This window comes from Tyto alba, unplaced genomic scaffold (assembly GCF_018691265.1).
Source record: "Tyto alba isolate M040663 unplaced genomic scaffold, T.alba_DEE_v4.0 Super-Scaffold_7, whole genome shotgun sequence".
Taxonomy (NCBI): Eukaryota; Metazoa; Chordata; class Aves; order Strigiformes; family Tytonidae; genus Tyto; species Tyto alba.
The window spans coordinates 43,401,768-43,427,888 of record NW_024881328.1 but is presented as its reverse complement, the minus strand read 5'-3'; the positions used below and the strand labels follow the sequence as shown (position 1 = coordinate 43,427,888).

The 26,121-nt window shown below is 59.1% G+C and overlaps 3 protein-coding genes and 8 non-coding genes across 12 annotated transcripts in view; 8 read left to right on the top strand and 3 right to left on the bottom strand.

Moving 5' to 3' along the window:
• Positions 1–6,199: 6,199 nt before the first annotated feature.
• Positions 6,200–6,271, top strand: TRNAP-CGG. The gene has a single exon. It is a non-coding gene; the product is annotated as a tRNA-Pro (tRNA).
• A 146-nt stretch (positions 6,272–6,417) lies between these two features.
• Positions 6,418–6,489, top strand: TRNAA-UGC. The gene has a single exon. It is a non-coding gene; the product is annotated as a tRNA-Ala (tRNA).
• A 236-nt stretch (positions 6,490–6,725) lies between these two features.
• TRNAP-AGG lies at positions 6,726–6,797 on the top strand. The gene has a single exon. It is a non-coding gene; the product is annotated as a tRNA-Pro (tRNA).
• A 484-nt stretch (positions 6,798–7,281) lies between these two features.
• On the top strand, positions 7,282–7,353 carry TRNAA-UGC. Its single transcript has one exon. It is a non-coding gene; the product is annotated as a tRNA-Ala (tRNA).
• A 351-nt stretch (positions 7,354–7,704) lies between these two features.
• TRNAP-AGG lies at positions 7,705–7,776 on the bottom strand. Its single transcript has one exon. It is a non-coding gene; the product is annotated as a tRNA-Pro (tRNA).
• Positions 7,777–8,316: 540 nt separating this feature from the next.
• On the bottom strand, positions 8,317–8,388 carry TRNAP-UGG. Its single transcript has one exon. It is a non-coding gene; the product is annotated as a tRNA-Pro (tRNA).
• Positions 8,389–9,085: 697 nt separating this feature from the next.
• TRNAA-UGC lies at positions 9,086–9,157 on the top strand. The gene has a single exon. It is a non-coding gene; the product is annotated as a tRNA-Ala (tRNA).
• A 604-nt stretch (positions 9,158–9,761) lies between these two features.
• TRNAS-CGA lies at positions 9,762–9,843 on the top strand. Its single transcript has one exon. It is a non-coding gene; the product is annotated as a tRNA-Ser (tRNA).
• Positions 9,844–10,302: 459 nt separating this feature from the next.
• Positions 10,303–16,310, top strand: FTCD (formimidoyltransferase cyclodeaminase). The gene is made up of 14 exons (XM_042784172.1): positions 10,303–10,369; positions 11,186–11,369; positions 11,502–11,630; positions 11,810–11,898; positions 12,152–12,331; positions 12,420–12,557; positions 12,839–12,970; positions 13,636–13,697; positions 14,479–14,608; positions 14,755–14,916; positions 15,192–15,235; positions 15,320–15,458; positions 15,870–15,965; positions 16,163–16,310. Exons 1-14 carry the CDS (start codon positions 10,316–10,318, stop codon positions 16,247–16,249), a joined length of 1,626 nt encoding a protein of 541 aa, XP_042640106.1. The 5' UTR covers positions 10,303–10,315; the 3' UTR covers positions 16,250–16,310.
• Positions 16,311–17,259: 949 nt separating this feature from the next.
• On the top strand, positions 17,260–19,991 carry LOC116965203 (proline-rich protein 13). 2 transcript variants are annotated; one of them, XM_033007348.2, is made up of 4 exons: positions 17,260–17,405; positions 17,867–17,902; positions 18,142–18,527; positions 19,670–19,991. In XM_033007348.2, the coding sequence occupies exons 2-4, from the start codon at positions 17,884–17,886 to the stop codon at positions 19,706–19,708; spliced, it is 444 nt and encodes a 147-aa protein (XP_032863239.1). In that variant the 5' UTR covers positions 17,260–17,405; positions 17,867–17,883; the 3' UTR covers positions 19,709–19,991. The 2 variants fall into 2 exon arrangements, with proteins under 2 accessions (XP_032863239.1, XP_032863238.1); XM_033007347.2 differs by having other exon boundaries at positions 17,261–17,410.
• Positions 19,992–21,335: 1,344 nt separating this feature from the next.
• COL6A2 (collagen type VI alpha 2 chain) overlaps positions 21,336–26,121 on the bottom strand; it is a 28,741-nt gene continuing 23,955 nt past the window's right edge. The window contains exon 28 of the mRNA XM_033007342.2: positions 21,336–22,895. Within this exon, the coding sequence (XP_032863233.1) occupies positions 22,288–22,895 (608 nt within the window). The 3' untranslated portion in view covers positions 21,336–22,287. The remainder of the gene's footprint in view (positions 22,896–26,121) is intronic.

Sequence of the window (26,121 nt, the reverse complement as noted above, 5' to 3'; positions counted from 1 at the left end):
ACAGCTAGCTGTGCCTCGGTGAGCCTTTCGCTTGCTGAAGGCTTGCGGTCAGCTTGAAGGCAGGCAGCCTGCAGGAGTGGGTCTGGCCTGGTGCCTTCAGCTCCCCCAGCCATGCAGCTCAAACCGAACTCCTCGGTTTCTCCCGCGAGGGTGACAGGGCAGGGGAAGGGGGGGAAGCCGGATCCTGCCCATTCGGAAAGCCTTCCTTCGGGGTTCCTAAGCCGTCCAAACTCACCCTCTGGGTAGCTCTCCCACGCCTCTCATTACCGGAGCCGTTGCAGGAGGGCTCAGCAGGGATGGACCAGCCTCTGCCTTGCATTTACGCCCTGGCTCTGGCTTTCAGGTGTACGTCCTCGCCAAGCGATGTCCTGCTACGACCTGTGCCTGCCCTCCTCCTGCGGCCCCCGGCCGCTGGCCACCAGCTGCAACCAGCCCTGCTTCCGCCGCTGCGGGGACTCCACCGCCGTCATCCAGCCCCCCACCGTCGTGGTCACCCTGCCCGGGCCCATCCTCAGCTCCTACCCGCAAAACACGACGGTGGGCTCCACGGCGTCGGCGGCGGTCGGCACCTACCTCCGGTGCTGCGGGGTCCCCGTGGCCTCCGGTGGTCCCCGGGGGCTGGGGAAGGCGGGACTGCTGTGCCTGGGCACCGGGCTCTAGGGGCATCCCTGGCTGCGGCGGGAAGGACAAACGAAGCACAGGACCAAGACTGGGGAAGAGGACTAAGGAAATGCCCGTGGGTTTCCCAGCTGTGGGGGGCCCCCGCAGCCCCCCCACGAGGAAGAGAGCCATGCGAGCGTGTCACTTGAGACCGTCCCTCTCTATACCTTTATCTCGCTAAGCCTTACTTTATATTTCCACGTAGGTGTCACACCCTGCAGTGCTGTACAGCACCTGCTGCTGGCTGGGCGAAAATGCTTATAGCGGGCTGTAGACAGAAGATGATAGTCATGGGGCGGGGGGGCCGGGGGGGGGGGGGGGAGCGGAGGAACACCTTGTAGGGATCGGCTTGTCCCGGACCGGGGTTTATCCATTTCTTTACCGAGCGCTGGAAATGCACTTCTCATACTCTGAACTGGTTTATTCTCCTTCTCCTTCTCATTAAAGTCATGCTACATCATAGACTGAGTCTTCTGGTGTTCCTTGTGCCTCTGGTCTGGAGGGGGAACCTGCTCTGGAGGCAACTTGTTGCTGGCAGAGGGAGGGTTGTTTTTTTTTTTTTCTGTCTGAAACGGGAGTTTCTGCTGCTCAGCTCCGCACTGTACTGACATAAGCATGTGGTTTGCTGTGACCAGCCCGAAGGCAACTTTCTCAGCCTGGAAACCTCTCGTGGTGCCCCACAGGAAGCGCCTGCTTAGGGAGGACTTCCCACAGGAACAGCCTTGTTGCCTGTTCTCTTGGGGAGGTGGGAGCGTGAAGGTTTGACGTCTCAAAATGGCATTTACCCTGCGTTTTGCAGCATTTTTTTGGGTGAGCTAAGGAGGATGGGCGTGGGGTCGGGGGAAAAAAAAGGCAGAAGCGGGCTTCTTGGGAGGTGCTCCTTTGGATAGTCATCCTACACCTTCTGATGTTTTAGGGGTGACAATGAAGAGTAAAAAGTTCCTGAGATGTACCGGGGCAAAACCAGACCTCAGGAATTAGGCTCTTTATTCTTTCTCTTTACAATAGCATGTGGCAAAATGGGCCTTGTACAGATATGTATGCGTTGGCTCAAACCCAGATAGCCCTGGTCAGGCACGGGATGTGTCTACATCTGGCTGTATCTCTTAATGAAGCAGCAGAAACGTTTTGTTCTGTGTTGCTGCATGTGTGCACAGACATGCATGTGTACAGGCACGACTGCGACGTTTGCCTCGAGTGAGCCCTGTGAAGAAGAGGAGCCAAATACACCCGTGTCCCTGTGCTAGCTCAGTGTGACAGCTCAGGGAATGCCACCCCACCCTGGATGCGGGCGCACCTTGTCCTGCAGCCCACGCCCACAGTAGCATCCCTGGCCCCACCAGAGAAAGAGGGGTGCCTGCGATGTGCAACGTGGTGCAGGGTTACCCAGGTTTCCTCTGGACACCGACGTTTGGAAGCCCAGATTTGCTGAGACGTGTGACTGAGCACTGCTCGACCAGAGGTGTCGTGGGGAGAGGCTTCCTAACATTTCTCAGAGTCTCCAAGCATGAGAACACTCAGACCTGTGGTAACACCATCTGGAAAGACATATAAGCATACTAATGACATGAAGAAGCAACTGTAATTTCCCTGTGCGCTCTGGATATAGAAGCAACAGCAACAGCTGGACCGGTGCTCCGCAGGGAGCTTTGCTGGGTCCTGAAGGTCCCGTGTTTGTGAGTTGGTCATTTAGAGGAGGACAGGGATAACTCCATCCCTAGCCCCAGCCACAGCACAGTGAGCTCCATACTGAGTTCTTAGCAAAAAACTGGGACCCAAGACTTTAGTTGAACACATTTTTGGAGAATAATTGTTTTGCAGGGAGGGGGGCGCAGGTGTCTCTGGAAAAAGATGTCAGGCATTGAGTAAAGCCATGTACCATCAAGCAGAACCTTTTCAGCTGATGAAAGGAGGAATATGAGTCCTCCATGGGTATTGTTTAAATCTTCTTTCATACCTTAAGCATTTTGTTAGTGTGACAATTTGCATAAGGCTTATGAGTGTTTATAATGAGGGATTATGCTGAGTTTGAAAGCATGTTGGCCTTCAAAAGCCTGTGACCAAGCTCAACTGGTTTTATTGCTCAGGAGATCTTCACAGAGGTGCTCCTAATTTGGGGAATATTTATGTGGCAATTGCTCAGCAGTCAGAGCACCAGGGGAAGAGAAGTGTGGTTTCACATCCCTGCCAGGGGAAGAGAGGTGTGGTTTCACATCCCTCTTCCAAGGACTGCTCAGATATTTTCATCCCAGCTCCAGAAATTGCCTGTGGAGATAGGATGCAAAATTGTCCTGAACACTGCAATGAGGAAAAGCATTGGATTTCTAGCAAAAGCTTTATTAGAAAGCTGTAGGCACCTGGGGCTTGTTCAACCATCTTCCACCAGTCTGCTGTGCAGGACAGCACAGGATGGAGTGGGCAGAAAGAATAAAGACATTTTAATGTGGCTTTTCACTGAATGACTCCACTGGTGAGGTTATACAGATTTTTTTTTTTTTTTTTTTTTTCTGAAGATCCAGTGTCTCAGAGGAGACTAAAATCCACGCAGGTCCATGATTTGACTTTAAAATTGTGATGCCTTAGCGCAGACAGAGTGGGGGAATTGAGGACCTTGGTGCCCTGCAGGGTTCCCTGTCCTAAGGGACCTGGCACCCTGTCTCCCATGGGTGCTGTGACACCGGGCTGGGAGCCGTGCCGTCTTGGCTCCCAGCTCAAGAGCCGTCCTGAATTCACTCTGCCACATATCCCCCCCCCAGCCAGCGCTTGCCCAGGGCAGGACCCCAAAGACCTGCTGATCAGGCCCCAAAATACAGGTTCCTGCAGAGATAGTGCAGCCAAAGGCCCTGGTGAGAAACAGGGAACTGCATACCAAGACTGAGATGAAAAATAATGCTCAGCAGGTGGAAGGATGCTCATGGGGGGGAAATAGCTGGGTCCTGGAGTTTGATGGCTTTCAAAAGCAGCAGCAGCTGAGCATTTCTCAGAAAAGCCCGGAGCATAGCCCGGGTGCAACCCTTTGGCCATGCCTGCATCTATTGAGTTTCATGTCTTCTGCTCACCTCCCATCTTCTCTGGCCTGCTCATGTCCTTGAAGATAAACCTCCCTGCTGTCACCCAGCACCCTCCTCCGGCGGCAGTCATTGCTTCCTGGAGACCCCTATTTCCCTTATTTTTCTTCCTTCTGTCCTTTGCTTTGATGAAGTCAACTGCACCAGCAGAAACTACAGTGCGCAAATCATGGTGGGGTAGTCCAGCTCAACGGGGCCGGGGAAGGTGATGATGGCAGCTCCCCATTGCAGGGTCACATCCATGGGATTACTGATCTCTTCTTTGGGGTACCTTAATCATGAGGACACCCCAGCCTGCACCACCACAAGTGGCAAATGGGCTTGCTCAGGTTTCTCTGCACTTGCCTGCTCAGGGAAGCCAACAGAACCAGTCAGTGAGCATTTTGTATGGTGGTGGGTAATTTGTCCCCCCTGGGGATGGAGGAGGTGGGAAGGAGGGATGATGTCATGGTTTGAGTTGAAACGGCGGGACAGTGGAAAAGCGTAGAGAGTTGTCATGGAAAAGGGAAGACTGGTGTGAGTATTCTTGATACTCACACTGGGGTGAGACCATCAAGAGTGGAAGCCCGGCACAGCATGGGGCTGGTGATAGGGATGGAGGGATTGGTGGTGGCTGAATGATTACTGGGTCAACAAGATTGCAGCACATCCGTCTGTGGCTTCTCTGCTCATCCAGATGAGAAGACAAAAATCCTGGTGACTCACGGCAGTGGGACAAGATGAAGAGACAGACCCACTGCCTGTGCCTTTGCTGGGTTGCCAAAGGTGTGTCCCACCCCAGCACCTGGGCACCAAGCTGAGGGCGATGCCAGGAGGGTGAGCTGGCTTCAACAGGCAGCGTCCCTCATCCTCCTCGCTGGGGCAAGCACTCCTGGCCAGAGCACTTGGGGACATGCATCCTGGAGCCAGCTGGGTGGAGGCACAGATCCCCTGGAGCTGGGAGCCTGCAGGCACGGCACTGAGATGGGATTTGTTTGTCCATAAAAATCTCCTTCCGTGCCCACTAAAACCTTGCAACACAATTTCCCATCAAAGCAGAGAGGATGCCTGCTCTTAGGCTTTGGGAAAGGGAGAGAAAGCGGTGGCATGGCCGGGATAAGAGGGAAGAGAGGGCACCACTGAGACGACATCCCACCCCAGGCACCCCAGGGCTGCAGGGCAGGGGCTCGCCACTGTTTCTTGGGGTGCCCTCCCTGCGCCAGCCTGGGGACCCAGACAGGCGATGGCTCCTGCAAGGGCTCCGCCTCTTCCTCAGGGCTGGAAATCCCATCAAGCAGGAAAATAACAGGCCACCCACATGCGTGAGTCACGGGGGAAGAAGCACGCAAATCAAAAGGCACTGGCATCTCGGTCTGGCCCTCCTGGTGCTACCCGTGGGAGCGGGGCACACAGGCTTGCACCCCAGCGAGCCCGCAGCCCTCTTGGCTCCACCAGCACCATGCTTCACCCTGAGCCCAAATCGTCACCAGACACCACTGCTCCCGGCTGTCCTGCACCCCCTTCTCCTCCGAGCTTCTCCCCAGAGGGAGGGCAGCCCTCGGGGAGAGACAGGGATGAGTGGAGTGAAAGCGGAGCCCAAATCCCAACGGTTGACAAGGTCCTGGGAGTGAAAAGCTTTGCAGATTTGTGTTTCAAACTCAAGAACTGTTCAATTAAATATTCCAAGGCTGTTTGCTGAGAATTAGGGTGCCTGCATGTTTCCCAAAGAGAAGGGTGATCTGGTTATTGTTGCATAAGGTGGCTGGTGTTAGGGCTGGATGTGCAGGGCCGAAGGAGCTGGGAGGCCATGGGGGTTTATATGACCTGAAAATCACGGGGGTGCGGCGCTTCTCCCCACTCCTCCATGTTTTTCAGGGCAGAGGAGAGGAGTGAGGCTGATCCAACCTCCCGGTTCCTTGGGGTCAGCCCACAGAATCTGGATGTACCCTGAGGAGGGAACCTTTGCTCGGGCACAGCCTGCTGTGGGATATAATTAACATCAGAGGCTCGCTGTGGGCAGGGGGTCTGAAAATCAGCTCTTCACCCTGTTCCTCCTGCGTGGAGAGGGGGGTCCCTGCCGGCTGGGGCTCCAGCAGCGGCTTGGCTTCCCACCTCAGCTACAGGCAGCCCTACCCTCAGGAACTGTGTCCAGAAGAAAAATCCCCCTGTCCTGCCCCGGAGCTTTTCTCCCAGCCCTGCGCCCCACAGCACCCATGGGAGCCCTGGCACCAGCACCCCACTGACCCCCACGGCTGGCAGCTCCCGAAAAAAACTACGGCTGGGGGAATTTGCCGGTACCTGTCCCTTGTCCCAGAGCCACACCGGCACGCCTGGGGCAGGGGAGTGGGAGGTCAGAACCCTGGGACCGCGTGAAGTGGGTCTCTGGGGGGTGGTGGTGGGAAGCAGGGGCACCCGAGAGCCATCACCCCGTGCCCCCACGTCACGGGTGGATGCAGCACAGGGGCGGAGGGCGGGGACAGGCACTGCATCCCGGCTCGTTGGTCTAGGGGTATGATTCTCGCTTCGGGTGCGAGAGGTCCCGGGTTCAACTCCCGGACGAGCCCCCCTTTTTGGGGCACCCGTGCTCCATCCCGAGGGGTACGCGGGGCGGTGATGAGGGCGCAGAGGAGGGGGGCAGTGCCTGGCATGGTGGCACCGTGCCCACGTCCGTGGGAGCAGGAGGAAACCCCAGGAGGGGGCTGCGGCAGGGGGGGATGTAGCTCAGCGGGAGAGCGCTTGCTTTGCGTGTAAGAGGCCCTGGGTTCAACCCCCAGCATCTCCAGCTTTTGCCTCCCCACCCCCCCCTCGCAGCCGGCTCTGGGGGTGGCAGAGCCCCCCAGAAGCCCCCAAAGCACGCCGGGGTCTGCCCGCGGGCCCGGCCGGCCTGGCGATGCTCCCGTGGGCGCGCAGCCCGCGCGTGTGCCGCGCCAAAGCCCCGGCCCCGGCTGCAGCCCCGGTCCCGCAATTCGGGGGGGGCAGGGGGCTCTGGGGTGCCGCGGGGGGGGTGCCCAGCGCCGCGGCTCGTTGGTCTAGGGGTATGATTCTCGCTTAGGGTGCGAGAGGTCCCGGGTTCAACTCCCGGACGAGCCCCCCCTTTTGGGACCAGCCCCCCTCGGGGATGCGGCCCCGCTGCTCTCTGCACACACGGGGGGGCAGGGGCAGCCCCGACAGCCCCCGCCTGCCCGCAAACGGCCCCCGTGGGGCGCCCACGCGCCTTCTCCTTCAGCCCACACCAATTTCCCAAAGCTCCCATGCTGCCGACGCCGGGCCGGGGCCACTGGGCCCTGCGTGGGTACCCCACGGGTGGGGGCATCGAGCTCAGCGGGAGAGCGCTTGCTTTGCGTCTAACAGGCCCTGGGCTAACAGCCCCCAGGCTAACAGCCCCCCAAGACCCCCCCAAAATCTCTTGAGCTGCTGGTGGGCACGGCTGGCCTGAGGATGCTTCCCGCGTGGCAGGGCCCGAAGCCCCCGGGCAGCAGCCGTGGGTGGGGGCGGGAGGGCGGCGGGGAGGGAAGTGGCAACGGGGATTTCGCGGGGGGGCTGAGCGAGCGGAGGGGGGGAGGTTTTGAGTCGGGGGGATGTAGCTCAGCGGGAGAGCGCTTGCTTTGCGTGTAAGAGGCCCTGGGTTCAACCCCCAGCATCTCCAGCTTTTGCCTCCCCAGAACCCCCCTCGCAGCCGGCTCTGGGGGTGGCAGAGCCCCCCAAGGCTCCCCAGAAATTTCTGTGGCTTCCCGTGCGCACGGCTGGCCTGAAGATGGGTCCTGGTACCCACAGGCTGCGAGAAAATGCCCCGTGGGCATCTCCCTCCCCTGCGTGGGTACTGCTGGTTTGTGGGGTACATTGTGTCCCTTCCCCAGGAGGGACAAAAGTTGTTTTCGGAAACAGGTGCTGGGCTGTGGAGGCCGCCCGTCCCCGCTGTGTCGGGGCAGCGTTGCCCCCTCCGTGCCGTGTCCCCGCGGGGGCTGCGCCCGGCGGTGGGTGAGTGTCCCAAAAGGGGGGGCTCGTCCGGGAGTTGAACCCGGGACCTCTCGCACCCTAAGCGAGAATCATACCCCTAGACCAACGAGCCGCGGCGCTGGGCACCCCCCCCGCGGCACCCCAGAGCCCCCTGCCCCCCCCGAATTGCGGGACCGGGGCTGCAGCCGGGGCCGGGGCTTTGGCGCGGCACACGCGCGGGCTGCGCGCCCACGGGAGCATCGCCAGGCCGGCCGGGCCCGCGGGCAGCCCCCGGCGTGCTTTGGGGGCTTCTGGGGGGCTCTGCCACCCCCAGAGCCGGCTGCGGGGAGGCAAAAAGCTGGAGATGCTGGGGGTCGAGCCCAGGGCCTCTTACACGCAAAGCAAGCGCTCTCCCGCCGAGCTCCATCCCCCTGCGTGGGCAGGGGCGGGACCTGGGCAGCTCCCTGCCCCCCCAGCGCTGCCCCCGCTCTGCCCCCAGCGCCCCGGCCCCCAAAGCAGAGCCTGGGGGCACACGGTGTCAGTGCTGGGGGGCCATCGTGGCCGTGGGGCCGCGTCCCTGAGCCCCCCGTGCGGGGCAGCGCTGCCCTCGGCGTGGCCCAGCTGTGTGAGGGTCCCAGGCAGCGGTGGGGAGAGGGGGTGCCCCAAAAAGGGGGGGCTCGTCCGGGAGTTGAACCCGGGACCTCTCGCACCCAAAGCGAGAATCATACCCCTAGACCAACGAGCCGCGGCGCTGCGCCCCCCCGTGCCCCCCCCGGCTCGGTGCCCCCCCATTTCGGGGCGCTGGGGGCGGGGGCGGCGGTGGGTGCCCCTCGGCGCGCGCGGGGAGCGGGGGGCTCCCTCCTGCTTCCCTGCTCCGTGGATCCAGCAGCTGCATTTGTCCCGCTTCCCCTCCCGGGTGACCCCTGACTTTTGGGGCGCCCACCCGCCGGCGGGCGCAGCCCCCGCGGGGACGCGGCACGGAGGGGGCGACGCTGCCCCGACACAGCGGGGACGGGCGCCCCCCCCGCCTCGGACAGGGCCCCTCCGGCGGGGGCTCCCACCGCTGCCGGCACCCAGCTGCTGCCCGCGGCCCCGTGGGCAGGGACGCGGCTCCGCCGTGGGCGGGCTCGGCCCCTGCCGGGTGGGGAAGGGTCTGTCGGGGCATTGGGGGACGGCGGAGGGGGAGCCCCGCTGCCCCCCCCCCCGCGTCCCCGGCGGGCAGGCGAGGGTGGGGGCTGCATCCCGAGCAGCGTGTCCGCCCCACAGGCCCCGTCCCTGCCAGTGGCGGCCCCGGCGGGGCGGCCGAGGGCCCCCCCGCGCGTGGCAGGGCCCGAAGCCCCCGGGCAGCAGCCGTGGGTGGGGGCGGGAGGGCGGCGGGGAGGGAAGCGGCGACGGGGATTTCGCGGGCGGGGCTGAGCGAGCCGGGGGAGGTTTTGAGTCGGGGGGATGTAGCTCAGCGGGAGAGCGCTTGCTTTGCGTGTAAGAGGCCCTGGGTTCAACCCCCAGCATCTCCAGCTTTTGCCTCCCCAGAACCCCCCTCGCAGCCGGCTCTGGGGGTGGCAGAGCCCCCCAAGGCTCCCCAGAAATTTCTGTGGCTTCCCGTGCGCACGGCTGGCCTGAAGATGGGTCCTGGTACCCACAGGCTGCGAGAAAATGCCCCGTGGGCATCTCCCTCCCCTGCGTGGGTACTGCTGGTTTGTGGGGGCAACTTGTGTCCCTTTCCCACGGTGCCTGGGATGTCTTTTGGGGTGAATTCCGGTGGTGGTGGGAGCAGCTGGGTGGGAGGAGAGCCGCTGGTGCCCCAAAGGAGGGGCCCACCTGGGAGTTGAAGCCGGGGCATCTCACACCCGAAGTGAGAATCATACTCCTCAGAGCAACGGGGCTGGGGCGCGCGGTGGGGCGGCCCCCTCAGCTTGTGCCCGGCCTGGGGGTGCTGAGGGGGCACTGCTGCCCGGGGACCCCCGGCGCAGGTTTGGGGGGGGCCGGGCCCCGCCGCCAGCCCCTGCCCGGGGAGCAGAGCGGGGCCGGGGGTGCGAGCGGGGCCGCAGCGCCCCCCCCGGAGCCTTCCCCGCTTCCCACGGGGGGGGGGGGGGGCCCCCCCGCAGCCGTGCGGCGGTGGCTGTGATGGCCGAGGGGTGAAGGCGTTGGACTCGAAATCCAATAGGGTTTCCCTGCGCAGGTTCGAATCCTGCTCACAGCGACTCCTTTTACCCACGGCTGCGTGGGGACCCCGCGACCGGGGGGGGGGGGGGGCCTGGGGGGCCAGCTGGCCCCCTACCATCACGGCGGCTGGTGGTCCTTGGGCAGGTTTCCCCATCCGGTAACCACAGCATGGGGCAGCAAATGCTTTTCTTCATGTGGCATCATCCAGCAATTAACCGGAGCTTGGGGTTAATTGGCGTGATCGGCTGGCCCTGTCAGGCGGGCAGAGCCCTTGCTCCTGGTGCTGCTCCAGACACACGAGCGCCAGCATCATGTTGTTTATCCGGGCTCCTTTCTGAGTCCTGTCCGCTGATCGATGCAGTTAATGAGAAACCCTGGCTCGGGGCAGAGGCGACAGGTTGGGTGCTGGGAGGATTCTGCTCTGCGGTGGGACGGGAAAGGGCACGTGAACCCACAGGGAGCGAGGAGCCGAACGTGGGGCCGGTGGGGTGCAGGCAGCCCCTGGGACCATGGCCAAGCTGGTGGAGTGCGTCCCCAACTTCTCGGAGGGGAACAACAAGGAGGTGAGGGAGCGTGTGGAGGGGCTGGGGGGTGGGCGATGCTGGGGGGCGGATGGCTGGGCTGCCCTGGGTGGGGGGGCCATGCAGGCAGCACCCCCTGCCAGGCTCTGCCCTCCCTCCTTTGCAGTGCTGTGCGCCTCTCCTGGCTTGGATAATGCTCAAAATGCCCAAAGGCAGCCCCTGCTCCCCTTTGGCACCTCGGTGAGAAGTGGGGGCTCGGGCATCTCCCTCCCCACTGCCTGCTGTAGCACCAGGGCTTGGGGTGCTCTGGCATACCTCCTTAGAGAAATATTGCTTGTGGTTTTTGTGCCAAAACACGCCATCCAGATTAATAGGATCAGTGCTGATCATCAGCCCTAGGCTGAACTTTGGCCCTGGTGGGGACGGGGGAGTTCAGCAAACCCAAAATTGCAATAAAATCACCCAGGGAACAGGCTTTGTAGGACCAAATCTGTTTTGAAGCTGGCAGAGGACAGTACCTGCAGGAACAACAATTCGCAATGGTGCTATCCAACGTGTGGGGGCAGCCAGGCATCTCTCCCCCACCACGGCAGGTCTGGGGCTCGCTGGGATGTCCCGAACCCCCTGGGTAGGAGTGGGATCCTCGTGCCTTTGCATCGCAGGGCTGCATCCCCTCGTGGGGACATCCCCAACCCCGGCGCGGGTGGCAAGGGGGAGAGCTGAGGAAAGGCGTCCCTCACCTTGCAAAGCTGGGGGGCTGCGGCTGGGGGGGGGGTCCGCGGCTGGGGGGGGGGGGGGGGTCCACCCAGCTCAGCTGCCTTGCCCCCCCCCCCCCCCCCCCAACCCGCTGTCCGGCAGGTGATCGATGCGCTGGGGCAGGCCATCTCCCAGACGCCGGGCTGCGTGCTGCTGGACGTGGACGCCGGCGCTTCCACCAACCGCACCGTCTACACCTTCGTGGGGTCCCCTGAGGCCGTCGTCGAAGGGGCACTGCGTGCCGCCCGCGTGGCCGGGCAGCTCATCGACATGAGCCGGCACACGGGTGAGTTTTGGGGGGGGGGGGGGGGGGGGGGGGGAGGAGCCCACCTGCAGTAGAGGCTGGGAAAGGGCCGTCTTCCCTCCTTGTCTGCACGTTCTTCCCAGCTCCCATCCTTATATCTGCCCCAACACCAAGGCGAACATCCTCGCATGGGGGCCCTGGACGTCTGCCCCTTTGTGCCGGTGATGAACGTCAGCATGGAAGAGTGCGTCACCTGCGCCAACGTCTTCGGGCAGCGCTTGGCGGCGGAGCTGGGGGTGCCTGGTGAGTGGGGGCCAGGAACCTCCGCCTGTCCCATCCCGCCCTACATGCTTCCAGCTGTGGAGGAACTGCACGCCTTTTGCAAAAGCTTAACCAAATGGGCTTTGCTCCCAAACGGGCAAAACCGGGCCCGGCTGGAGGATGCGCCACCGGCGGTGCTCACCCCGGGCTCTGTCTCACAGTTTACCTGTACGGAGAGGCGGCACGGGAGGAGAGCAGGAAAGCCCTGCCTGCCATCCGCGCCGGGGAGTATGAGGCGCTCCCCGAGAAGGTGAGCTTGGCAGTACCCAGCTGGGTGGCACGGGCCGGGCAGAGCCGAGCTGCACCTCCCCAGGTTCGGGGAGGGCGCCATGGGGCTGGCCTAGTCCCTTCGCAGGGAGAGGAGCTGATGAAACACTATGGGTGTTTCTGAACATGAAGGTGGTCATGACAGATGCCAGCTGGGGATGGAGATGCCATCCCTGGGAGGGTGGTTCATGCTGCTCGGCGGTGCCAGCCCATGCACTCGCCTCCCTCCTCCCCAGCTTGCAAAACCGGAGTGGGGTCCCGATTTTGGGCCCCCAACCTTCATCCCCCGGTGGGGGGCCACGGTGACGGGCGCCCGGACCTTCCTTATCGCGTACAACATCAACCTGCTGTGCACCAAGGAGCTGGCTCACCGCATCGCCCTCAACATCCGCGAGCAGGGTCGTGGCACCGACCAGGTACCCCCATGCCGGTGGCATGCCAGCAGCAGACCTGCTTGCCCCCATGCCTCCCGGGCCATGCCTTGACCACGGCAGTTCTTGGCAGCCCGGGCGCTTGAAGAAGGTGCAGGGCATCGGCTGGTATTTGGAGGAAGAGAATATAGCCCAGGTTTCAACGAACCTGCTGGATTTTGAGACCACGCCGCTCCACGCTGTCTATGAGGAGGTCTGCCGAGATGCGGAGGTGGGTGGCGCGGGGCGGCACGCCACGCTTGTTTCGCTGGGGACTTTGCAAAATCTGTCTCCCTCCAGGTTTGTCCCCCTATCCCCAGGTCAAGCTCTGCTTTATCTCACGCTCAGCTCAGCCAAGCTCAGTGACTTGCTGCTAGCCCCCAGCTCCTCCGCAGAAGGCTTTTCCCTGAGCTCCCCATGTCCTAGGAAGGGCTGAGGACCACCAGGCTGGGGTGGCAGTGGTGGCAGGGCAGGTGGCTCCGGAGACAGCCATGTTTCTGATGTCCTTTGCAGGCACTGAACCTCCCTGTGGTGGGGTCCCAGCTGGTGGGGCTTGTCCCCAAGAAGGCCATGCTGGATACGGCTGAGTTTTACATCAAGAAGGAAAAACTTTTCATCCTGGAGGAGGAACAGAAGATCAGGCTGGTAATGTGGCTCCTCCTGGTACTAAGGCAAGGGTGGGATCATGAGAGAGACACACACCCCATAGCCCCTCAGCCTCCCAAAGTGGCACTGAGAAGAGATTTGGGACCACGGCAGCCCCAAGGCGTGACACTTGTCTTCAGGGATGGTGCCTGTCAATCTGTGAGGGCACAGCTAGTGGGACGAGTTGCTTTATTGTCCTGAGGACACTGGGATGCTCAGGAAGCAGAGAGCCCATCCCTTGAGGACAGTGCGGGCAGCAGCTTCCCAGCTTCCCTGCGTGGAGGCCAGGAGGGGAAGGAGACCTCCCCGGAGCTCAAGGACAGTGTGTGGCGTGGTGGAAACTGCCCTAGGACCAGCAGAAGCTGGAAACGAGGAGACGGGCTCTGCTTTTCAGCTGCTGGAGGGAGGGACTTTTCCACCCTATGGGGAACCTGCTAGATAAGAGCAAGCTAATTATTTATTGGTGCAGTTTCCAGTCGTTTGTAGGTGGCCGCACGCCACCCTCAAGCCTGGGCTGGGCTGGTGACACCAGCCGTCCTTTCCCCAGGTGGTGGCCCCAGCAACTCTGTCCTAGGGCATTAACCCATGGTTAATTAACAGCAGGGAATGAGGATGCAACGGGAATTATTGCGATGGGACTGACGCCGCGGTGCTGCTCCTTGCAGGTGGTCAGCCGGCTGGGCCTGGACTCCCTGTCTCCATTTCACCCCCGGGAGCGCATCATCGAGTAGGGACCCCCCATCCTGCTCCTCGTCAGGGCGCCCGTCCCTGCCTGGATGGGGGGATCCCGCTGCCTGCATCTTGCACTCAGCTTGTTTTGGGAGCGGTGCCTGCACCCAGCTCCTCTTCACACCCAGGGGGCATCTTCGCCGGGTGTTGCGCAGGCGCGGTGTGGGCCCTGCTCCCAAATGCTGCTGGGTGTCAGTGTGGAGTGGGGGGGGGACTCCAGGTCACTCGGGCAGGCAGCGGGAGCAGGTTTTGTGGCCCAACTTAAGTGTGTGTGCGTGTTAAAACCACCACCCCAGCCCAAACTTCACTGCCTCCGGCTCACGCGCTGCCCTCCAAGGAGAGACACCGTGTAAAACACATCTCTGTGGGGGGAGAGGAAGGGAAATCCACCCACGCCAAGGTGAAATCAGGACGTGCGCTTTCAGTCCTTGTTGTTGTCCCCTGGGGATGTGGATGCAGGCGCGTTTCTGTCCCACCAAACGTCATTTGCAGGAGCACGACCTGCGTAACGCAAAGCAATCCCCCCGCCCCGCACCACCAGGACACGTGCTCCCAACTGTCCGTCTGTCCCCGCGGGGCTTCTTGTCCCCTCCCCAACCCTTTCACTGTGGTTTTTTTTTTTTTGTGGGTTAGCCCCTTTCTCAGCCACCCACAGAGCAAAGGGGTGAATGAAAACCTGATGGGGGAGCACAGTGCCGGGTGAGAAGGGTCCGGGTGGTAGTGGTGGTGGGTGTCCCTGCCCCTGGGGGGCTCTGACCCACGGGGCTGCTGTGCCGCAGGTACCTGGTGCAGGCAGGAGAGGTGGATGGGGGGCTGGTGGCCAAGCCGCTGGGCGCCTTCGTGCGGGCGGTCGGTGGGAGGTCAGCAGCGCTGGGAGGAGGCTCCGTGTCTGCAGCTGCGGCTGCCCTGGTACGTGCCCCCCGCCCGGGATGGGGTCCCTGCCTGCCTCGGGGGGGGGGGGTCCTCTGGGTGCGCTGAGCCCCTGAGGGCAGTCGGCAGGGCGGTAGCGGTGGGCTCTGTGCCCCGCCGGAGGACTGACCACCGTGCCCTTGCAGGGAGCGGCGCTGGGCTGCATGGCGGGGCTGATGAGCTACGGGAAGCGGCAGTTCGAGGAGCTGGACCCCATCATGAGGAAGCTGATCCCCCCCTTCCACCAGGCCATGGACGAGCTGGTGGCGATGGTGGACGCTGACTCCCGCGCCTTCAGCAGTTACGTGGTGAGGTCCCACTGTTGGCAGACGTCCTGCGGGGAAGCGGGGGGGGGCTTTCCAGCTGGGAGGGGGGCCAACATCGCTGCATCCCGGTGTCCTCAGGAGCAGGGCTGTGACCTTGGCCCAAGTGAGGGCCAGGGGAAAGGACATCATCACCTAGAGGGGGGCTGCAAGAATGTGGGAGCTATTGGGTCTGCCCTGGTCCTCGAAGCAAGGCACGCAAGGTCTTGAAGCGAATGGCAGCAAATCTACTTTTTTTTTTTTTTTTTTTTTGCCTGCAGGAAGCGATGAAGCTGCCAAAAAGCACCCCTGAAGAGCGGGAGAAGTAAGCTGGGCTGGCGGGGACTTGCGGGCTGGGGGAGCGTGGCCACCCAGCACTCACCCCAGGGCTGTCCCCCCCCCCTCCCAGACGCACGGCTGCCATGCAACAGGGGCTGAAGACAGCCGTGAGGGTGCCCTGTGCCCTGGCAGAGAAGGTGAGTGGGCTCTGGCCTGCTCTGAAGGAGCTGGCACGCCACTGCAACCTGGCCTGCAAGTCTGACATCCAGGTACGGCCCCGAGCTCACAGGCTGCCCTGTCTGGGACTTGGGAGCCTGCCGGGCTCACCGCTTTTCCCTGCAAGGTGTCCCATCGTGTCCTGACCTCCAGGATGCATCTCTCCAGCTGCACTTCCCAAACTGGCCAGTGGTTTCTGCCCACTAGCTTGTTGGCAGCTTTGCAACCCTTGCAGGGGAGTTGATGTTCACCAGTCCTTGCCTGAGTTTTCTCACCTGTGTAGCAAGGCCATGAGCGGTTCCCACTGCCGGAGCTACATCCTGAAAATACCGGGTTGGAAAGCGTTGTGTGCGACTGGGTGGCGGAGGGTGGGAGTCCTGCAGCCTAAGGGTCTGCCCTGCTGCAGGACCATACGGTGGTCCTCTGCTTCAGCAGGAGAGCTTCTCGCAAGCCTCTTTTGCTAGGTGGGAGCCAAAATGCTGGAAGCAGCCGTGTTCGGGGCTTACTTCAACGTCATGATCAACCTCAAAGACGTAACGGATGAGAAGTTCAAGCTTGCGGTAAGCACGGGGAGTGCGTGTGCCCCGGACCTGGTGGTGGGGATGAGGTGGGACAGAGATGGAGATGAAGCCCCTGGGATCCTCCGTGCCCAGGCACCTCCTCCCTTTGCCCACCAGTGGGATGCATGGGGTGGATGGTGGACTGCTCTTCTGTCCTGTCGGGTGCTGAACAATACACCTTCTCCCTCCCTGCGCAGGTGTCACAGAAGGTCTCCGGGCTGCTGGAGGAGGCGAAGCAAAGCTCAGCGCTTGTGCTGGCGCTGCTGGAGAAGCGGGCGGCCTGAGACGGGCTCAGGGACGGGCTGGGGGCTCTGCAGCAGTAAATACAGCTGGGAAACACACTCATCCCTGCCTGGGCTCCTTCGGTATCCACCTCGGGAGAGCTGCTCTCCTCAGGCAGTCCCAGTGTTATGTCCCCTACTGGCCTTTCCCTGGCCAAGGGTGATTTTTTGCTGTCTGGGGCTTGGACTCCAGTCTCCACCCCCCTGTCCCTGGGGCAGAAGGAGCCGGCTGGGCTGGCAGTGCCTGGGGACACAGGGATCCCAATGGAGGGGATGGCAGTGACCCCCTGGCACTGCCTGGGAGGAGATCCCTATGTGTGGGCACCTCCTGACCCCACACATTCCTGTGTGTTTCTGTGCCCAGAAACCATCCCCCCCTCCTCCCCTGGGACACCCCCACAGGGTGGGTGCAAGATCTGGCTCACTCTCTTTCTACGAGGTGTCATTTTGACGGTGCGTGACGAAACTAGCCCTTTGCACTGTTCACTGGCCCGGGAAAGGAGCGCTGCCAAACGCAGGGCAGCAGCAGGGGTGTTAGTGGGGAGATGGGGGTGGGATGGGAGGGGCTCTGTCCCTTCCTCATAGACCACCGCCCCCCCCCCAGAGAGGAAGGGTCTCTGTTGACTGGGTCTGATGGCAGATCTCAGCTCCTCCACCCACACACCAGGGCAGCCCCCCCGAGTGGTGTCACAGGGTGTCATTAACCAGACCCTGAGCCCCTCTGTCCTACAGCGGTGCCTGCGGGAGGGTGACCCCCCCCCCCCGGTGCCAGCCCCACTCCCAGGGACTGTGCCCACACCGGGAGCACCGAGCCAGGGCTCGTGGTGGGGACGCCTGACTCACCCCATCACCTGACGCTGGGAGGTGAAACCACCACCCTCCCTCCCCAGTTTTTATCAGCCTTCTGGGACCTTTGTGCCGGCTGGGAGTGGCGTGCTGACGTTCCCCGTGTGCCCATGGTGACAGCCGTGGTGCAGGGAGTGGTGTGGCTGGTTTCAGTGCTCGGCGGTGTCACCCTACCCGCCGCGCCCCTCCTCGCCCGGGCAGGGCCCCGGTATTTAGCGGGTGCCTGCCACCCCAGGAGAGCTGTGCTGAGGACGGCCGGCGGTGCTTTCAGAGGGTGCTGCCAGCATCGCCTCTGCTGGGAGCTCTTCTGCAGGTTCGGTGAGCGAAAGCAGCTCCCTGAGGCAGCAGTGCCTGGCGGGGCACAGGGCAGGGCAGTGGGAACAGGGGCACCCCGTGGGGCAGGGCGCAGCGTCCCCATGGCTGGCGCTGCACCGAGACATGGTGTCCCCAGCCCCCCGTGGCCCGTGGGGGCGTGGGCTGAGCCCCCAGGCCTGGCTGGAGTTGGTTTATTGTTTCCGTTAACAATGGAAACCACACACCCGGGCTTTTGGGGGTGCACAGGGGTGGGAAGAGTGGCTTTTGGGGTCAGCACTGTCACCCAAAGGTATGGGGCTGCTGTTGGGGTCTGGAGGGGGATGGCACTCCTGGGGAAGCGAGCGCAGTCTCTGCGCCCGGGGCAGAGGAGCTGGGTCCCAGCTGCTGGCAGGGTGATGACATCCCCGTGCCAGGAGGTGCTGCGAGGGAGCGCTGACGATGCCTGTCCTTCCCTTGCAGCTCGAGGGCTGTGGAGGATGTGGAACCCCAACCCAGGTGAGGGGCCACGGGGTTGGGGAGGGCTGCAGGTACAGCACAGCCATCGGGGCTCGGAGAGCGATCACTGCGGGCACCCAGGGGGATTTTCTGCATACCGAAGGGGAGTGGGGCATCGTCTGTGAGGAGGGGGTAGACCGGGAGGGGTCCTTTGGGTGCGTGGGTGCAACAGCTCCCTGTATTGCCTCTCTGGGGAGAGCCTGGCTCTGCTCACTAACAGCCCCTTTCTCCTTCCTTAGGCACACCCGGAGGAGTGCCACCACCGCAAGTGCAAATTTGTCCTCCTGCCCCTCCGGGATACCCTGGCCCCGGCACTCCAGCAGGTCCCTACCCTGGCTACCCTCCAGTGATTCCTGGCACCCCTGGGACCTGTCCCCAGGGCCCCCAAGGTGGCTATCCCTGTGGCCCCTCTCCTCCTGGCCCCTACCCGCCAGGGCAGCAACCCCATGGGCACCCCCATCCAGGGCATCATCCCCATGGGCACCCCCATCCAGGGCATCATCCCCATGGGCACCCCCATCCGGGACCACCGGGAATGACGGGGTGCCCACCGTGCCCCCCTCACTGCCATCAGAAGCACCATAAGAAGCACAAGAAGAAGCACTCCAAGCACCATGGAGGCAAGGTAAGAGCGAGGTGGCAGCGGAGCCTTCCAAAATCTCTACTGTGGTCCTTCTCACCCCCTCACGCATCCCACAGCATCCAGCTTAGGCAGCTGGGGCTCCCTCTTCCACCCTGCGGTGGCTGGAGACCTCAGTGGATTTTTTTCAGACATGGAGACTCCCGTTTGGTTAATAAACAGGCAATCATGAGTCATTTCAAGTGAGTCTTTTGAAAGGTGATCCGTGAAATTCCTTGAAGCTATTCAGAATAGGGACACAGCTCAGGGTGCATCACAATGGTGTATTAAATCCCAGGACTTTGTCCTGCCCACTCAAGAGTGGGTCGTGTTTCTGAAAGGGCCAATTGCTCAGTTTCCTGCAGCAGAGGAGCAGTTCAGTTCCCTCTTAAAAACAACAAAAACAAACAAACAAACAAACAAAAAAAAACCAAACAAGGAAAAGCAATGGAGGAAATGCAAAAGGACATGCTGCAGGAAATGCCCTTCCAGGGACAGGCATCATCTAGAGTAGGTTTGAGTGGGGGACTGCTAAACAAGACCCCGGTTCCACCACTGGAGGTAGGAGCATTTCCCAAACAAAGCAAACCATTGGCTCCTCTTGCTGTTGAAGGGCTTGGCAGGTGATCTGCCTTGACATTTGCCCTCACTGGCAGAAAGCAGGACCCTCCAGGATTTTGCTTAATTGGCCCGAACAGCCTTGTAAAATAATAATAAAACCCCCAGCCCTCCCATGATACGCTCACAATTATATTCTCTAAGCAGAAAAGCAATGGCTCCAAACTCTAAAAAGCAGTTTGCAACAGCACTGCAATAAACATTGTTATTAGTTTTATCTTCAAGTCAAGGTATCCCAGCTGGGGTTTGCTGACTGAGGCCGTGGTGCTGTGCTGACTCCCTCTACACCGTCCCCCCCGGGGGCCTTGACATTAACTAATTACTGGCTTGCAATCTGACCAGCGTTCAAACCTGCGGGCACACCTTTTGCTGGCGTGCAAAGGCATTTGGGGAGAGGTGGCTCTGCAGCCCCCGCTGCTGCACCTCGACCCGGACCCGGCTGGGCACTGGCACCGGGCGCCCGCCGCAGGATCGCTAACAACGAGAGGGTTGGTTCTGTGCTATCCTGAAGTCGTTTTTATCTCGTCCAGCACTCCAGCAGCTCAAGCAGCAGTTCCGACTCTGACTGAAGAGGATATCTCCCACCTGCACGGTCATGAAGCGGCAAAACACGAAGACGAACACCCCACGGGAACCACCTGCACGTTGTTCCACTCCTTTCCCCTTTCTCTTAGAGCAGTGCTTGGCCTGCTGAGTGATTTTCTCCTTTTTAGCTTGTAAATTCTTTGACCTGGAATCACTGTGAGATGATGGGCAGCAGCTCCCTCCTCTGTCCTTTGGGAGAGCCCACTGAAAGTCATCCCCGAGGCTGCAGGTAGCAGTGCGGGGAGTATCACGTGCTGGTTTGCAGTCTGCTGGTGTCCGCGTGTTTTTTCCTGTGCCATGATGCTGGCTGCTAACGTGGATCCCACTGCCCGTGGAAGTCCTTACATTTTGCGTGAACTTTCCCAGCTGTAGCAGAGGGGCTGGCCGAGGAATGCTGTAACTTTCCCCCTCGCTGAGCTGTATGGGTAGTCATATTCCAATCCAGGGTAATAATTAATAGGAAAAAGTAGTGATGTCTCTTTCTGAGGCCTCTGAGCCACAGCCATGGCACTGTGGCGTGCTTGCTAGGAAAGGTGGAAAGCCTGGCAGTGCCTTCATCGCAACAATTTTAACACAGGGATGCTTTTGCTGCTGTTTTCTTTTTGTTTTGCTCATTGTCATGGCTCAAGAGGAGCCTTCCCAGCCCCATTATCAAGAAAGCTTTGCTGCCAGCCAGTGTGACTGGCTGCTGGACACAGTGGTGCAAACACGAGCAGCTCACCGTGGCAGAGGGGATCTCCAAAAGAGGTGGTGCAGCCCGCCCATCTCACCCAGCTTTGCTGCCAGCACAGCCTTGGTCGTCCTTGTTGCACTGCTGGTTGTGCACGTACGTGTGCTGGGGCGGTGGGATTTTCACTTCTGCAGCTCCTCTCTGGACGCAGTCGTGTTTTGTCTTGTGACCTTCAAAGCTCCACTACAGCTCTCCTTTCTGAAGGAGGGAAAGCATGGCAGTCACACTGCAGCACGCGTGGCTGTAGCTCCCCATCACCGTGCCCTTCCCTGCACCCCATGCCCGGGGTCCCCTACGGGCAACCCAATCCCTGCCCGGCCTCTCCTCCCCATCCCACCTCCACCACCTTACAGAAATGTCCCCATCCTTGGACGGTTCCCCTGCCCCGCTGTCCTGGCTTGAGACACACAAGCGTTGGATGCAAGAGGGGCTGAAGAAAGCCTAGATAAAGCCCGACTCGGGTGCAATGCCACCTTCACAGTGGGGAAGGCACATCCCCCTCAAAGAGGGGCACCTGAGCTCTCCTCACCCATGAACAAGTGAGGAACATGAAGATGTCATCTTTATTGTGCTGAGAGGTCATGGTCTGGATGGGCCCTGCGGGTGTGTGGGGTTGGGGGGCAGAGGAACGGGTCTGAAAGGGCACTGCTGGAGACAACGGGAAGGGCTGGGGGGACCCCATCAGCCTCCTGTGGTCCTTCAGGTCCTCAGAAGTGACCCCTGTGCTGCAGGGACCCTTGGCTTTGCGCTCCAGAATTTGCGAGGAGAGGCAGAAGACAAACTTATCTGGCCTTACTAGCATAGCACCGGAAGAATCAGCTGCTCATTTAAAATAAATTTTAAAAAGAGGCAAACCACAGAATAAAGAGGCTTGTGCAGGGTAGGGTGAAAAGAGTTCATTTATTTTTGCAAATAGCACAATTCAAGTTCAAATCTGGGCATTGCTCAGCAGATACCGGTGGGAAGAAGGCACCATGGTTACTTGGAGCACATTGGGATGACAGGGAGGCAGCTCTGGTGGCTGCCCACTATTCTGAGATGCTGGGAGGCGAGCTGCTCCTCTTAGCCAGAATTTTGGGTGCCGTAATAAATGAACAGGTCCTGATGAAGGCTGGAATGGCAGGAGGAAGCCCACTGGAAGATAGAGGTCTTAAACATCATCTGTGAAATCTAGGATAGCTAAGACTCCCAAAAGGAGCATCTACAGACAACTGTAGAAGGCAGCAAAACCTCTCACCATCCCATTGCTCCTGGGAAAGAGGAGCAAGACACCAAGGGCCATGCAAAAGGAAAGCAAGTTGTTGACCATTTCAAGCAGCATGGGATGTGTCATAAACTCACTGGGTCCTCTCAGGGCAGAAGTACCGGGAGGACAAAAAAGATGAGATAATCTGGAAAAGGGTTTGCTAAAGAACGGGGTATGTCACAACCGTAAAGCTCCTCACAGGACATCGAGGGTTATTGAGAGTTTTTGAAAACTAGAGATGATCATTTGTCCTGCTACAAAGGTTTCTCTCTTCTCTGATAAGCCCTCCTAAGATTACAGTACATACGCAAGTCATGGCTTGGTGTGTGTAAAGCTTTACAGAAGTACGTCTTATGGCTCTGTATCCTGCTTCAATCTTAGTTTTAATTAGCACCATAAATGTAAGATACATGACTTTTCATCATAAAAATCAAAAAAGAGCTCTGGTTTTTGGCTAGAAAGGAGGACCCAGAGGGCAGCTGTTCTGGGCCAGCTCAGAGTTGCTAGCAACCATACAGAGGGAAGAAAATAAAACAGGTAGTATCAAGGGTGTGTATACTGGTGAGAGGAGGACATGTGCACTCCATTTAACATATCCACCTAATGAACCTGTCGAAGAAGCTGGGCTGGGAGAGGCTGACATAGTCCTTCTCCCGGAAGATGGCTGCCCGGTCCCCGAGGCCAAGCTTCATCAGGACATCCATGTCTACATCACTCCCGAGAGCCACTACCGTGGGCATGACGTCTTGCTTCTTCATGGAGTTGATGGCCTCCTCGAGGTTCTTGCTTCCTGTGATGCCATCGGTGATGAAGACGAAGGAGAGCTCGGCATTGCGCCGGGCGAGTCGCTGCCCATCGCCGGGGCTGAGCACGATGTTGTTGATGGCGTGTATGATGGCTGACCCAATGTTGGAGGATGAGTCCAGGTATTTGATCTGTGCCAGGGCGTAGGAGATTTCCGTCAGGTTGTAGGTCAATGGGAAGACCACATCCTGGTCCCTCTCACTGCCGTACTGCAGCAGCGCAATCCGGGCATTCATGTTGTCACTGTTGGTCCTGGCCAGAGTGAGCTGTCGGGCCACCTCCTCCACAAAGTGGTGGGCCCTGTGGAAATTCTGCTCCCCGATCCTTTCAGAGCCATCAAGCAAGAAGACAATGTCAACGGGGCGCTGCGTGCACTGGGCCACTGCAAGCTCTGTAGGAGAAAGAAGACGACAAGAGTTGGAAGCATAAGAAAGCCTACAGGATAAGGTCAGGGCTTGTCTTGGGCAGTTTGGGCTGGAGTTGCCCCTGTGCATCTTTGTCCAAAGAAGGACCACTCCCACTCTGCTGCCGAAGTCTGTCTTTGCAGCTGGTATTACGGGAGCTTTGCTTCTGATGCCCTCAGCTCCCGGCACTAGGTCTTAATGAATGATAATTCTGGGGCCTATGGCAGACCCTCCACGAGATTAGACAGGTCTGTGCATTTCAGTCCCAGAATTACATCCACCTTCTTACAGCAGTTCCCAACTCTTATCTGTAAGAGGAATACCCAGAGATTAATGGCAGGCAGTGTCTGCAAACCTCTTGGTTACTTCTAGAGAGTGGTTTACTTTCAGAGTTACTCTTCACACATAGATTTGTAGGATGAAAGCTGTTTTCATACCTTTCACCCAGATTAGTTTAATCAGCAATCACTAATCCCTGAAGAGTTTATAAAGGTTGGGTCAAATGGTTGGAAAACAAGACTACCCTTGTCAGTGCTCCTGCTCATAGTAAAGCAGCTTTTGTAATATATAACAGAGCAATATTTGAGTGAAACAGAGGGACATTGTTCTTCAGTCACTTGGACTAGCACCTGTCCACAACGCGGGCATGTCGACATATGAACATACGCAGTAAATGAACTCAGAAAAAAGAGGAGACAAGAATAGCTATCTTTGGAACCAGCTTCTAGTTAGGAACCATTAGTTCATCCCTTCGCAATAGTTCTGTGTATTGCGTTTGGTGTTCCTCTGCGTGCACTGCTTCTTCAAGAAACACTTCCATTTCTACACTGTTCAGTTTTCTTCTTGCGTTTCCTTCCCTGCTGAAAGCACTAGTCAGGAGCACAGTTGCAGCAGCAATATTGATTCGTGATGTATCTGCTGCTGCTGGCCACCCCCTGAGTTGGCAGCAGGGCAATGGCCGTATCACTGTCAAGCAAGTCTGTGGCTCTACGACTGAATCTCAAAAGGGTGAAGTCCTGGAGCCGATTCATGTTGTGCTGGCAAGGAATAGGAGATTCTGGAGCCGCCCCAGACTGAGCATCCACTTCTGGAAATGAGAGGTAACTTTTGGAACAGGGGTATCACATTAGGTTGAATTTCCATACTATGAGCAAATCTAACTTGACAACGTGCTTCCTCAGTGCTGAATGCTGTTACACCCGGATTCAGCAAGGTGGGGTGCTGAACTGGTGTAACCCTTGTATGAGCTGAGCAACAAATGGATCACGGTTCAGTACATGGGTACTGCGCGTGTAGGTAATGTGGCAAACAGTGTATTTTAAGCAAAGTAGATACATGCATTCTTGAGACTACAGGGAGAGTGCCCAATATGAATCCAACAGCATGAGATAGTGTAGTAGAAGCCCTGATGGTGCATAGCATTGAGCTCGCAGATTATCTGACACCACTCCCATCCATAAACCAGTCAAACTTGATGCAGGAACTTCTGCTGGCACTTGTGGTTTAACCTAACCCACTGGACACAGCAAAAGTCCATGGTTGTTTCTGTAGCATATCCCCTGACCTTATAGACTTGCATTTCTCCCTGGCCCACACTGTGAAACATATCTACAATGATGGCATGCCTGGAATGGTGCTTGCTGTGCATTGTCTTACTGCGAACGACAGGCTTCTGCAATGCTAGCTCTGACTGCAGTAGAAACCAATGTCCAAGCGATACTTTTTTCCCCCCCACGAGCTTTCTGAATATCGCTTTTCCAAATCCAACTGCCACACTCCACTCCCTTAAAGCAATAAAGGTATATACTCACCTCTGACCAACCTTCCTTGAGAAATGTTGTCTAAAGGTACATTGGTGCTGCAGTTCCCAGTAGGCAGGTGCTGCTGCCCCAAGGACTCTTTGCCTTGGCAGCACCTGCGCTCCTGGTCCTCCCCTGCTCTGTGCAGTTGTGCGAAGGGAAGGCAGGCATGCCCCTTGCAACCCCACGGTCCGAAAGCTAAGCAGGGGTGTGCAAAAGCAGGTGGAAGCGAGCGGGTGGGAGCGTGGGGCTGCATATCACGTTGGAGAAGTGTTACCAGGCTGTCTCCCCCGATGTAGTCACGTTTCTTTGAGGTGACAAGCAAGATCCACCCACATCCCCCATGACCCGAAGCAAAGCCTTAAGGGCTCCTAGTTAAGCAGACGGCGACTGAGAGCAGCATGACTCTGTGGAGCTTCAGCGAGAGCGTAATGCTCTCCAGGCAGCCTCTCCTGCAGGAGCACACCCCAGAGACACTCAGCTTGCTGCTCAGCCCTCATGGCCAGAGAGGGCTGCCTTCGAGCTGGGTGATAAGATGCCTTTACGTATGAGTTATCCCATGGGGACATAACACAGATGCAAGCAACGCAGAAAAACCTTGGGTTTGTCCTGCTCAGTGTCATGCTTCGGTTTGCAGCTTGTGCCCATTTCCGAGAGCCTGAGGAACCCAGCGCCCTTTCCCGCAGCAAGGAACTAGATTCTAGTCCTTAACTGGGAGATAAGTTCTCAGAGGCACCACCACGAATTAGGTCAACTAAAAGCTTCATGTCATGCTTTTAAATTGTCGCAGTGGTCCTTCGCATGTGGCTTACAGCAAGGCATGAATGCCTGCAGCTCACCGTACTGCATACCGCGTGCTAGGACACAGACCTGGATGTCTAACAGGGGCAGCACATAAAATCAGAAATACCATCGATTTTTTTCCTGCCATTAACAACCTATCTAGTTACGTGCATGTGCAGAGTAACCCGGCCCGTTCTCATCATGTTTCTACTTCTTCTAAAACCTGGGTAACTTGTGTTTCCTCTATTGTTTCACAGTGTTGACAGTGGAGATGAAAGCGACAGTGAGATGGGGACCTTCTTCCCAGGCCTTTCGGGGGCCTTCCTCTTTCACAACCCCTCCTGTGTCTTTGGGGAGGTGTGGACTGTCCTTTCCCCAGTTCTTTATCTGTGTCCTTCCTTTGCCCAAGACCTTCACTGAAGGAACTGCTGCTGTGATGAAATCTATCTGGTTTTACCAGAGGGATTAGGCAGGATTATGTTAGCAAAACACCACTACACCCACTTGCCTCTGTCCAATAAGAACCAACACAAATACTGCTCAGGCAAAGAAGCATTTTCTTTCTGTTTTTTCCCCCCATAATGAGCTGACGGTTTTTGAGAGATAAAAAATGCTGTTTCCAATGTTGTAC

Bases quoted from the DNA above. Each gene is read 5' to 3' on its own strand.
- FTCD (XM_042784172.1), top strand. From the start codon at position 10,316: ATGGCCAAGCTGGTGGAGTGCGTCCCCAACTTCTCGGAGGGGAACAAC. The intron at 10,370-11,185 runs GTGAGGGAGCGT...GCTGTCCGGCAG, and splicing joins CGGAGGGGAACAACAAGGAG to GTGATCGATGCGCTGGGGCA. The intron at 11,899-12,151 runs GTGAGCTTGGCA...CCTCCTCCCCAG, and splicing joins ATGAGGCGCTCCCCGAGAAG to CTTGCAAAACCGGAGTGGGG.
- LOC116965203 (XM_033007348.2), top strand. The intron at 18,528-19,669 runs GTAAGAGCGAGG...TATCTCGTCCAG, and splicing joins CCAAGCACCATGGAGGCAAG to CACTCCAGCAGCTCAAGCAG.